The 13,048-nt window shown below is 44.7% G+C and overlaps 2 protein-coding genes across 2 annotated transcripts; one reads left to right on the top strand and one right to left on the bottom strand.

Annotated features, from left to right (window-relative positions):
- Nucleotides 1-1,545: 1,545 nt before the first annotated feature.
- slc38a8b (solute carrier family 38 member 8b) lies at nt 1,546-5,363 on the bottom strand. Its single transcript, XM_047042465.1, has 10 exons — nt 4,985-5,363; nt 4,059-4,257; nt 3,669-3,825; nt 3,217-3,321; nt 3,068-3,125; nt 2,868-2,982; nt 2,271-2,418; nt 1,942-2,144; nt 1,747-1,798; nt 1,546-1,648 (listed from the first exon to the last, which is right to left on the bottom strand). Exons 1-10 carry the CDS (start codon nt 5,171-5,173, stop codon nt 1,546-1,548), a joined length of 1,329 nt encoding a protein of 442 aa, XP_046898421.1. The 5' UTR covers nt 5,174-5,363.
- A 2,421-nt stretch (nt 5,364-7,784) lies between these two features.
- Nucleotides 7,785-12,096, top strand: dnaaf1 (dynein axonemal assembly factor 1). The gene is made up of 11 exons (XM_047042363.1): nt 7,785-7,911; nt 8,003-8,138; nt 8,224-8,315; nt 8,435-8,656; nt 8,723-8,889; nt 9,007-9,128; nt 9,211-9,377; nt 9,505-10,286; nt 10,455-10,514; nt 11,042-11,239; nt 12,061-12,096. The coding sequence occupies exons 1-11, from the start codon at nt 7,785-7,787 to the stop codon at nt 12,094-12,096; spliced, it is 2,109 nt and encodes a 702-aa protein (XP_046898319.1).
- Nucleotides 12,097-13,048: the final 952 nt, after the last annotated feature.

The following is a 13,048-nucleotide window of genomic DNA, read 5'->3' as shown; positions in this document are numbered from 1 at the left end:
AATTAACATATCCTCTCATCAGCTTGCAAGCTGTCAGAGTGTGTGTGTGTGTGTGTGTGTGTGAGTGTGTGTGTGTGCGTGTAAGTGTGTGTGTGTGATCTTAGGCTGCCCACATCAGATTGATTAACAGCCAGTTCCGCTGTCTTCAGGATGAAACATTCTTTGACTACTGTCTCATTTGCATAATAATAGTCATCACAAAATGGTCTTGTAATTGTGGCAATTTATTCAATTTAGGGAATTTAATTTTCAAGGGCAAAAATTATGGAAGAAATGCTTTGTATTATCACTGTAGAGAGCATGCAAGAATCATTCTTATTGTAGCCTATGGGTGTTTCTGTGTGTGTGTATGTGTGTGTGTGACCTTGCTTCCTTGGGCAGGGTTAGATAGGTTATGATTGCCATTATGGAGATGAGAAGCCTTTATCTCCACGGCAATGAGCCCTTATCACCATGGTGACAGGGGATCCTGACCCCTGGCTGAGTGGGTGGGTGATGAGCCCAGGTGAAGGAGAGGACTCTGTCACCTTGTGTGTGTATGCATGTGTGTGTATGCGTGTGTCTGTGTGAGTGCACGTGTGGACACGTGCTGTGGTGTGTGCATGTGGGGGGTGCTGTCAGCAGGCTGATATGTGGTTTCCAGGTATGTCTTTCTGTGCACAGATATACTGCTTATATCCCGCTTTGCCACATAACTCACTCACACTCCAACCCACACCCCTGCAATCCCCCCCCCCCCACACACATACACACTCATACACCCCCACCACCCAGCCTCACACACAAACACACACAAAATCTCTGCCATAACTCCAATGCCTGGTGTCACTGAACAATAAAACAGTGATATTCAGCATGTCTTAGTTGTCAGGCTATACCGCACCAGAACACAAACTCAATGATGTAGACCACTACAAGTCTTATACACTACACAACAATACACTACATGACAATACATTTTAAAATACACTACGTCAGTGTAGTGTAGTGTGTAACATTACACTACACTGTGTAGTATGTAGTGTAACACTACTTTACACTATTGTACACTACATTACATTAGACTATTCTATGTCATATAATTTATGAATTTAAATGTTTGTTTATAAATGTCAATATGCTGTTGTTTTCTGTTATCAGTTCTCTAAATACACGAGTTCTCTTGAGAACGGATACCAGAAGAGTCTCCCTGTGCAACACTGCCCCCTGGCTGCAGTAATCAAACTGTAATGGACCCTGCTGAGTAAAGAACACAAGCACAATGACTTCAACTTAATTTAGGTCTTTATTTCCAACCCAGACAAAAAAATAAAATAAAGCACACTTCATACATACATTTGTAAACCAATAACCTAAACATGCTCAATCTTGTGTGTGCACTCCTTTTTCATTAGATACAATCCTGTAATTATATTATGTCACATTTAACTCTACTATACTATATAGCATACTATATGGTGTACTATGTCATACACTACATGAAATAATACTATGTATCATATATACTATACATTATACACCCCCTAAAGCTGCTCCTGCTGCTGATCAGAACTTCTGGAAGAGCTCCATGATGGCTATTGTGGTGCTTTGTCCAAAGATGAAGGCTCCAACCACAATAGTGACCACACCCCAAACTGTCAGTAACACCCTGCACAGAAACATACAAAAGCATGGGGTGGGGGTTTCATAGTTACTCTTCTACCTCTTGGCTCTGAATGTTCAGTGTTTCAACTACACTGGGCTTACCGAACTCTGTGAGACACAGGTTCTGACTGCATGAGGAACACGAGACACAGACCTGTTCGCACACAAACGAGCATTAGTGGACACAGGTTGTAATAGTCTTAGCCTTAATACAGTTGTTTAGTTTTTTGATCAAGATCGGCATTTTTTGTAATGGATGTTGACAGACCATTACTCAAACATACACCTCCATCTTACCGGGGAAGATGAAGATGAAGAAGGCGCTGATCCCTCCGATGACCCCGATGACCTCACTCATGTCAGGAACAAACATGGCGATGAGGAGAGTGATGGTGATCCAGACCACTGTAAGAATCACTCTGCATTGTTTCTCAAAGGAATGTGTGACCACACCGTGACGCCTGCGCTGAACACGCTGCATCAGGTCCAGGATCACTGACCTAGGAAAGGGACAGACAGAAAGAGAGTTCAAAATGGAGACTAGAATTATAGTATAATTAAGGCCTACATGCCCTGCTGTGTTACTTAGACCTACCTGTCCAGAAAGTAATTAAGGCCTACTGTACCTGCCCAGTAGTAGAATAATGGGATAGATCGTGATGATTGAGATTCCAAACAGGAGTCTGGCAATGATCATGACAACATCATTTCCAGGATATGACATAAGAATGTCAGATGCTACAACGCGTCCAAATGTCAGGAAGCCAAACACACCTGAGACAGATGATGGAATGGATGGAGAGGGGGATGGAAAAAGAGAGGAAGGATGTAGGAAGATAGGGATGAAAATGTAGGGAAAGGGAGATGGAGAGAGAGATAGATATACATTTACATTACAATTATGCATTTAGCAGACGCTTTTATCCAAAGCAACGTCCAAAAGAGAGCTTTACAAAGGTGCATAGGTCACTGATCATAACTACGAGATAGCCCAAAACATTGCGGGTAGCCAAAATGTTTTGTAACATTTTAACATACATTGTGAAAACTAAATAGGTCCCAAAGGGAAGAACCATAAGAGCATGTAGTTGAACAAGTTACAATTAAACAATTTAACAACATGAAGATGGTGATGATAGCGAACAGATGGAGCTGAGTCATGTTTGTTCTATTGCTGTGGTGGGTGTGACCGAGTTTGTCTCCTGATTGACATGTGAGCTGACCTGTAAGAGTGTAGATGAGCAGGCAGAAGAACATAGATATGACCGAGATGACCACCCAGTGGAAGAGTTTCTTGTTCTCCATACTGCTATAAATAGCAATACAGGCTTCATGGCACTGCAACACACACAGACACATATGAAGCACCCCTAACACTAGACATAATGACAGTACTTCAAATATGTTAAAGCTTGAACTGTACCTGAAAGCCGAAACAGATGGTGGGCACAACACTGAACATCGATGCCCATGAGCCTATGCTAAAAATACACATCACAAAGAATATTGATGAACAACCATTATACTATAATTCATCATTCTTAATTGTAGCCTACACACACAATTACCCACCCTTGAATGTGCTCTGGGGTGATGATGGCTGTATAGTCCTCCATTAAGTAATATTTTACAATAACAGCCACACAGAGGTATGTAGCTGCTAGGGTGCCCAACACACTAAATGAGAGAGAGATGGAGAGAAATAAAGAGGGTGTGGGAGAGAGAGAGAGGGGGGGGGGGGGGTAATACAGTTACAAAAGGCATTCCCTTCTTCTGTAGAACTCTGACCCTAAGTTTTCTGTTCCTGAATCGTACCTGGAGTATTTCCTGTTTTTGGCTTACTAGGTATATTATCTGTTCCTTGCTCATCTGGTGTATATGCTGTTCCAGGCTTATCTGGTGTATATGCTGTTCCAGGCTTATCTGGTGTATATGCTGTTCCAGGCTTATCTGGTGTATATGCTGTTCCAGGCTTATCTGGTATATATTTCCTATATCTGGTGTAGTTCTAGTTTCTGATATACCTGGTGTATTTTTGTATGCCAATCTCTTTAGGAATAGAGAGGGGGAGGATGAAGATGAGGCACATGAGAAAAAGGGCGAAGCGCTGGTCTGTATACCAGTGATATGGCATCTCCACCTCGCTGGACCCAGTCACAGCATCATACAGGGATACACAAACTGAAACACACAGATCAAGGTACCAGACCAAAGGTTAAATACACATTGACTTCTTAAAACACATTAAACACAAAGACACTGGTTTACCTCAGGTAAAACAAACATGTTGGTGGGTACATTCAGGAATACCATTTGTGAGTGGTCAGTATTTTCTGGGGACCATAACGCTGTTGAGAGGTAGTTGTGTGGTAGTTGCATGGTGGTTATGTGGTTGTGGTAATTATGTGACCTACGTTTTTCCAGCTGGTCCTGCACCACCACCAGGAAGGCCACAGAGATCATAAAGAGGTTGAAACAGAAGCAGACCTCACACAGCTGGCCAATCGCGCCTCCACACACCTCCCGCACCACGTCCTGATAGGTATTCTGTCTACTAACTGAGGAGGCATAGCCCAGGATCACCAGGCCACTAATAAGGAACACCAGTGACACCTGAGGGGGGGAGGGGGGGTGATAATAGACATAATGACATACGTACAATATTAAACTCCAATGTCTCCAGTGTCTAGTAGCCTTATCCCTTCTCTTAGCTCAGCTGTCACATGATGGCTCCTGGGTGTGTGCAGTGAGGGCTCATTAGAACATGCATGTGAAAAGATGCCTCATTCACACAGAGGAGAGGATCTATACCTATACACGCTCATCACAAACCACAACTGGGTGAGAAGTAGGCCCACAGTATGTTGCTGATATGTTTGAACACATTTTATCTTGAGTTATAATTTTCTTAACACTGTAGAGCAGTGGTTCCCAAACCTGTCTTTAGGGACCACCTGTCCTGCATGTTTTAGATGTTTCCCTGCTCCAACACATCTGATTAAAATGAATGGGTCGTTATCTAGCTCTGTAGAAGCTTGGTAACGAACATGCATTTGAATCAGGTGTGTTGGAGCAGGGAAACATCTAAAACATGCAGGACAGGTGGTCCCTGAGGACAGGTTTGGGAACCACTGCTGTAGAGATTAGAAAATTCACAACAGAGGCTAACTTGAAACAAAAACAGTTTACATTTCTTGAGCAAAAACCACTGCAATGCAGTTTCCCTAGAGTCTAATTCAATAGGACACCACTGCAGGCTCAAGCACATGACATGTTGTGTAACTAGGATGGACATCTTAAACATACTGGTTTTCGTGATTTTAGGAGGATGTTACCACACCATTTCCACGCTGACAGCTGTGTTTATTCCCCCAGCTTTCTCGAAGGCCCATGGAAAGTTGAGCAGCCCCGCACCCAGGGCAGACTTCAGCATGATGAAGATGGCACCGAACGAACCAAGGCGTGGGGGGTCCGCGTGCGACGCAGATCTTGCCAGCAGGCAGATACTCTCACGGGCTAGTTCTTCCATTTTCGACTACACAAGACTCACTGTAGTCTGTTTCTCCAGTTCAGATGCCGGCCCCGGGCAGTCAACACCAGCAAGCCAAAGAGCGCGCGATGGCCGGCGGGATGGGTTTTGAAATAAACGTGAAACGTGTCCGAAGTTTTTCTAGTCATCCAAGCGAAGATACCAAGCTATACTCGGCGAGTTAACTTTTAAGATGCAAAATTGTCTGAAATGTATGACGGCAATATATATACTGTACAGTATACATCCCCGAAGTTGTTCTGCATGCGCTTGCCAATACCGGGGAATGGCTTTAATTAGTAAGCCAAACCGAGGCAGTCTCAATTAAAACATTTCACCACGAGGTGTAAGAATTCACACAAGGTTGTCAAAATGTCTCTGGGAGATCTCTATAGGACTTCCGTGTGTGTATGTTTGACCGTGAATATATGTAGTTTCGCATTGCCTATATGCCTATGATACGTGTGTGCAATGTAGCCTAATGTGTGACGAGCTTTATATTTTCCTTAATATGTATATTCTGAGTCTACAGACATGTATTCGGAGGAATTTGGAAGGAGGTTGACAGCTTTCAGATATTCAGTGTAGGGCAGGCATGGACAGTAGGCCAACACCATCAGTGCAAATTCTGAAATATGTTTCTCTGAGATGTGATTCATAAAAGTTATTTAGGCCTATGTGCAGGCCCATAGCCAGCCTAGTGGTAGGGGGGTTCTTTTCCCCCCAAAAGTGGACCTTTTTCCAGTTTTTCCCCTCATTTTGTTTAATTATGATGTAAAAGGGGTGGGGGTAATAAGCCATGGGTCTGTCCGTTTTGACAGATATGCAGCTCGTTTGAAAAGTATTGAATCAGGAGCAGGTCTCAATTGCAGCATTAGCGTGGAAACATCTGTCAGTCACACAGCACATTGGGTCATGCCCCCATGGTTTATTGGACTATTTCGGTTTATATATGCAGGAAAACTATATTAGTCTGATTAAAACTATAAAGTTCATGTTTTATTAAAGTCAGCATTTTTAATTCAGCTCTGCCATCTCTGTTTGTAGGGGGATGCCGGTCCCTCGAGAGCGGAAGAAACCCTTCTTGATCAACTGCACACGGACGTTCTTTTTGTAAGGGGGCTCGAGGGGCTTGTTCACACGCCAACCATACACACTGGACGAGAGGACGGGCACATGGCGAGACCTTTCCTGTGGCACATCAGGGTTTGTATCATCATCATCATGGACCACCATCATCGCCCTTATCATTGTTAACATTACTGTCTTTATAACCCCCTCATTTGCCCCCTTACATTCCTTCTCCCCTCCCCCATCACCTTAATTAAACATATGAACCTACTATTTGTGTCATTATGTGTCTCGTTCCCCTCTCCTCTATATAAAGTGACCGATGAAAGAGCAACGCAGGTAGGCCTACAACATGGCCCCTGGTGCCTCCAGCCTCACCTCCTTGTAGATGTTGAGAGTCAGGTTAACAGCCTTGTCATCCCGAGACACCCTGGGGTCGTAGCCCTGTCTGGGATGAAACACTGCGTCGTACACCCTTCCCTGGGCCTCACACTGGCAAGCATACAGTGACATGTTGTCTTAAACGGAAATCACCCATACATTTTAGTTGTAGACCATGATCATTACTTAAGCCTTCATTCAGTGAAGTCAGTCCATGGGCGTATCTAGCCCTATTTTGGGCTGGAGCCCCCCCAAAGAAGTTTCATTAGCCCCCCCCCCCCCCAAAAAAAAGTGGGTTCTCTTCCTAAAACCCACTAGAACACACGATTTAAAAGGATATTTTTTTAAAAAATCTTATGGGGCAACATGCTCCCAGACCCCCTAGTTTTGCTGGGTCACAGGAAAAATAATAGGTTTTATCTAGGGGCTTAGCCCCCCCAAAAGTGGGAACCTAGATTCGCCCCTGAGTCAGTCCCCCAAGACCTGCCATGCCTACCTTAGGTGGTGCGCGCTGGAAGTAGGTGGAGTCGGCCACCGAGTCTAGCTCGAACTGTGTGAAGCCGCGCGGCTGTGTGCCAGTGTGCTGCATGTCACCACGGAATATTATTCAAATATTCCGCCTTAAACTTTAGGTGGAAAGCGATGGCACCTTACAAATGATTGAATTACACCAACAATAACGCTATTACGTCATTGTTCGCCGTTTTAATTATGTCATAAGGAGTCCTGTGTATGAAGTTTATGATAAAGTTGTTCTAAATTGATATTCTAATAATTGAGTGGCGCAGACAAATACCCGTTTATCGCTGCCTGACAGTTTTACATTTTATTTACGAATTGTTCTCGTTACTCACAGGTTTGAAGTCTATAGGCTATTAAATTAGTACACTGACTCAGAATTTAGTAATAGATGTGGAACGTCAACGTTTTTAATCCAATCAAAATAATCGAGGACGGTCCTTGTCTGATGTTTCCCTGTTGCCATGGAAACATGGAGGCGCGTTACAGTGCAGTGCTAAGAGGATTTGGAGAGTGATAAACTTACTGAAAAACATACCAACAAGCTTTACAGCTAATTATTGTTTAAAATATTAGTTAAAACCATCCAAGTAGCAAGTTGTTTAAAGATTTATAAAGGTGTTTGTTTTTAAATTCCACAATGCATCCCGAACTAAAAGATTCCGGCGAGGAAAACGTTGAGAAGCGAGACAAGGAGGCGATAGCAAATTTGCTGCAAGCCGGTGATGCAGTGCTTCTGGAGACGGAGTCAACTTCCGTTCAACACGGTTAGTTCAAATTAGGCGACCGAAATGGGTGACATGAAAAACATTACATTTATGTAATATACAGTATACCCATTGTTCCGCTTTGACGTAGCAGTGTTCCGCAAGCTAGCTGCGTATATGTTTGCCTCCACAGAAGACCTGCACTCTGAAGTAAAAACCAAGCATGGAGATCAACGGAAGCAAGTCCTTTCTCAGCAAGACAAAAATGAGAAGGATTTGGGGCCAAGGTGAAGCCCGTGGAATGCCAAACATTTTAAACACATTGCCAGCCCTATTGACCAAATATTAATGAATGAGCTTGTCTTAACACAGGATCACAAAGAAATTTCTGAGGGATCACTGCAAGCTGAATAAACTCTATGTCACCCCACGTCTGAATGACACATTGTACCTACACTACAAAGGTAGTGTAGCCAAATTATTACACCAATATCACTTAAAACGTCCTTATCTGAGATGGTAGCAGTATGACAATGTATGTTAGTGCATGGGTAGCAGTGTAAATCCCCTCCTGTTCCCAAAGGCTTCTCTGTCATAGAGAATCTGGAAGAATACACTGGGCTGAAGTGTCTGTGGCTGGAGTGTAATGGACTGCAGCGCATCCAGAACCTGGAAGCCCAAACTGACCTGCGCTGTCTGTACCTGCACCAAAACCTCATCCACAAGCTGGAGAACCTCGAAATGCTCAGCAAGCTCAGCAGCCTCAATGTTTGCAACAACTACATACACACCGTGGAGAACATATGTAAGTTGGTCAGCCTTCACTGTGTTTTGTGTGTGTACATCATCTAAGGAGTGTGTGTTTCCCCAGCTTGCCTCCCTGAGCTGAACACCTTGCAGATATCCCATAATAAGCTGGAGACGTCAGCAGATCTGGAGCACCTGAAGAGTTGCCCTTCCATCAGTGTGCTGGATCTGTCACACAACCAGCTGAAGGACCCTGACATAGTCAGCGTACTGGAGGCCATGCCCCAACTGGTCTGACATCACTTCCTGGCTTTGCCTTTTATAGTGTTAAGATATTGGTGTGATCACTCTACCATGCCTTTACTGGTGTTAAAAAGCTGGTTTGTTTGTTTTTCCTTGATGTTTTAGCGTGTTCTAAGCCTGATGGGAAATGAAGTGGTCAGGAAGGTCTTGAACTACAGGAAGACTGTGATTGTGCGTCTCAAACAACTCACCTACCTGGATGACAGGCCCGTGTTCCCTAAGGACAGGTGAGCTGAGCCTGGATCTTTGGTGTTGCTCAGCACGGTGAGAGGGTGGTCTTAGGGCTTAAGTATTGGCTGCTGTGTACAGGGCGTGTGCAGAGGCATGGGCTGCAGGGGGGCTAGAGGCAGAGCGCAGGGAGAGGGAATCCTGGGAGACACGTGACAGGAGGAGGATCCAGGACAGTCTGGACGCCATGGCAACCATTAGAGAAAAAGCACTGGAGAGGCGTCGTCTTCGAGAGCTACAAGAGAGAGGTAGGCAGACACACTTTTTCACATGCACCACACACTGTAGTGGAACTTTGGGGCCTTTTCTACACACACAAACAGACACACATATAATGTACACTTAGCTTGATAAGTGTTTGCTTGTTTATTCCAGACAATTGTGAAGACTCAGTCACAGACCCAGAGGAAAACCAGGGCCCCAATGAGGACACCAAGGGCACCAGTGAGGAGAGCCAAGGCCCCAGTGAGGAGAGCCAGGGCCCCAGTGAGGAGAGCCAGGGCACCAGTGAGGAGAGCCAGGGCCCCAGTGAGGAGAGCCAGGGCACCAGTGAGGAGAGCCAGGGCCCCAGTGAGGAGAGCCAGGGCACCAGTGAGGAGAGCCAGGGTCTGGGCCAGAGGGAGAAGATCCAGGCTTTTGTCCAGGACAGTCTGGAAGCCCATGAGGAGTTTTTACAGACACAGAGAGAACTTTCAGAGAGAGAGGAGCAGAAGAAAGACCAGTTAGTGAGAGAGGAACAGAAGGAAGACCAGTTAGTGAGAGAGGAGCAGAGAAATGACCTGTTAGAAAAAGAACAGTTAGATCTTTCTGTGACAAGTCCAGCAGACAGAGACAAGGTTGAGACAGAAGAGGTGATGCCAGAGCAGTCAGAATGTAGACAACCATTCCTGGGCAGGAGAGCTCCCTCTCAGGACACTGCCAAGCCCAACTCTGGCCCCATGGTGACAGAACCTCTCTCTCACGGCCCTGGCCCCATAGTGACAGAACCTCTCTCTCACGGCCCTGGCCCCATGGTGACAGAACCTCTCTCTCACGGCCCTGGCCCCATGGTGACAGAACCTCTCTCTCATGGCCCTGGCCCCATGGTGACAGAACTGGAGGAGGCAGAGCTCCTAGAGACCATCCAGCTTGACACCCGTCCCCCATTAAGGATTGATGTGAGTTGCATACCAAGCAGTACAAGTCTACTTCCATTGGATTTAGGAGTACATATTAATATACAGATATAAACAGGTGTCATTAGAATTGGATGATTGTATTGGTGTAGTTGCTGTCAGTGTGTAAGGCCATGCTGAGGTGCTGTTGTCCCTTCCTGCTCCTCTTAGGACCTTCCAGATCTGGAGGATGTAGAAGATCCAGAACCCACCTGTGCTTTCTTCTCCCAGGTATGTCATCTTACTCCCACCTAAATACACACACACAGACACAGACACACACACACAGACACACACACAGACAGACATGACATATTCACACACACACTGTGACAGCCAGAGTCAGACCGCTGAGACACATACAATTCAGGAGGTTTGACACAGAAAACTGTGAATTGCACTCCAGTGCATTTTAATTAACAAAGGAAATGTTTTCAAAGTGAGAAACAGAAGTGGTCCTTTCCCTCAGGGAGCTTTGATCCACCTGGGCTGGTCGCACATGCCGGTACATGAGTCACAAAATCACACATTTTCAGTAATCAGACTAAAGTACAAAAACCAGTTCTCACCCTCGCTCTCTCTCCCCCTGAGGTCTGGCGGCTCCAGAGGGGGGTGCTGATTAGTGAACAAGTCGTAGCCGTGTGGCTTTCACTGTGCACACATACAAACACATACTGTATACATACATGTAGTTTCACTAAACAAAGAGCTGGTTTCTGAGGTGTAGCTGTTTCTGATCTGACCCTCCATGTTTGCAGTGGGAGTCCCGACCAAAGATAGAGATCCTGTCAGGGAATGATGAAGATCCAAAAAGGTGTCTGCCGGCAACACCCACCTCAGAGCCAGACCCCCACCAACTGTTCTTCAGGGTCTGTGACAATGCACCAATCACACCCTCCACCAATCCCATGGTAGCATTAGATCCAGATGCGGGGAATGCCACAGAGCAACCACAGGTAGAATCCCAACTGAATCACGAGGCCAGCTGCAGACCCCATTGTCTCATAGAACAACTAGATTGACCTCTAATCCAACAATTTGCACCAGCCAAGCCTTGTACCTCCCCCTAGAATTGTTAACATTTCAACTTGGCTTGTGACGTTATTTGCAGGATCAGGCCTCAAGTTTAACAGATACTGTGGAATCTCAAACATCAAGGGAGCTTGTGAATAGATGATTTTATGATTGCTTTATTGTTTCTTCATGAAGTTTCCTATTATCTGCCTAACCAATGAATAGTTATACTGAGGCATCAGCATCACTTCGATAATTTGTTGAATCAAATCCTAAAATGTTGTTCAAAAAATGTTGTACTGTATTGAGTTATCTACCAATAAACTTTCTTAAATATTCAAATGACTTTTTAGTCAATAAGTTTTAATATTTATGGTTTATAGGACACACATGTATTTATGTCCTGTCCTATTGCTACCGCTAGATGGTTCTACTCCTGAAATGTTGAATTGACTCAGCCCTATGCAAATACTGTAGATACGATCATTTTGATGGATAATGTGATGTATGATGACTTTGTCAAAGTGGTTTGATGTAATTATTCATTTAAACAACATTAAACAAAAATTTGAAATAGTAACATTTAGTAGCATTGAATTACCACAGGTCAGGGGTCAGGTACAGTGTCATATGGCCTTCTGACCAGAGACTGGACCAGATGCAGAACACAGACTCACTCTGTCATTAGACAGTAATAAGGAACCAAACAACAGATAAACAATCCTTGAATGATCCATCTGTCTGTCTTTATGTCCCCTTGTAGAGAATTACACACATCCGCATGCTCATGCCAAATTGACAGCTATGCTCTTATGTCTGATTTAGTCAAAGACAATGTTGTCATTTTTTATTTCCCCTCTTCTTATTTGTGGGATATTCAGGGATTGTGGATTGCCTGGTACTTTGTGGGACAGGGTGTGGGCTGGGATAACCCAGAGCATCATGAACAAAGATGGATGAGATTGATCTGTTCATGGACCGTACAGTTATAAAACGGCTTATACATAAACACACAGAAAAACAAATAAAACAGACACATTAAACAGGAATAGAGCATAACCAGACATGTGTTTTATTAGTAAATGACATATTACTCACAATGACAATTATGAGTATATTACGTACAGTATACTGTATATTAGACATGAATTGATTTTGCCCTACTCTTGCCGATTCCCTCATCAGTACTCTTACCATGACAGTGAAGCTAGTCCAGATCTACCCCGACAACCCACAGAGTTTAGACTAAAAATAATTTAGCCTGAAGAGCAGAAGGAGAGAACTCCTTCAGCAGCAGGAGTAAGCTGGGAGAGAGCTTCTTCAGCTGGTGGAGGAGCAGGAGAGGGAGGTGGGTGATTACTCCCTACTAAGGAGCAGGAGAGGGAGGTGGGTGATTACTCCCTACTAAGGAGCAGGAGAGGGAGGTGGGTGATTACTCCGTACTAAGGAGCAGGAGAGGGAGGTGGGTGATTACTCCCTACTAAGGAGCAGGAGAGGGAGGTGGGTGATTACTCCCTACTAAGGAGCAGGAGAGGGAGGTGGGTGATTACTCCCTACTAAGGAGCAGGAGAGGGAGGTGGGTGATTACTCCCTACTAAGGAGCAGGAGAGGGAGGTGGGTGATTACTCCCTACTAAGGAGCAGGAGAGGGAGGTGGGTGATTATTCCCTACTAAGGAGCAGGATGAAGTGGAAGAGAAGCTTCTCAGGACAGAAGTTTCATCACAGATACCCGCTTCACAAAGACATCACT

Source organism: Hypomesus transpacificus, chromosome 19 (genome assembly GCF_021917145.1).
Source record: "Hypomesus transpacificus isolate Combined female chromosome 19, fHypTra1, whole genome shotgun sequence".
Lineage (NCBI taxonomy): Eukaryota > Metazoa > Chordata > Actinopteri > Osmeriformes > Osmeridae > Hypomesus > Hypomesus transpacificus.
This window is presented reverse-complemented; position numbering and strand designations above follow the sequence as displayed.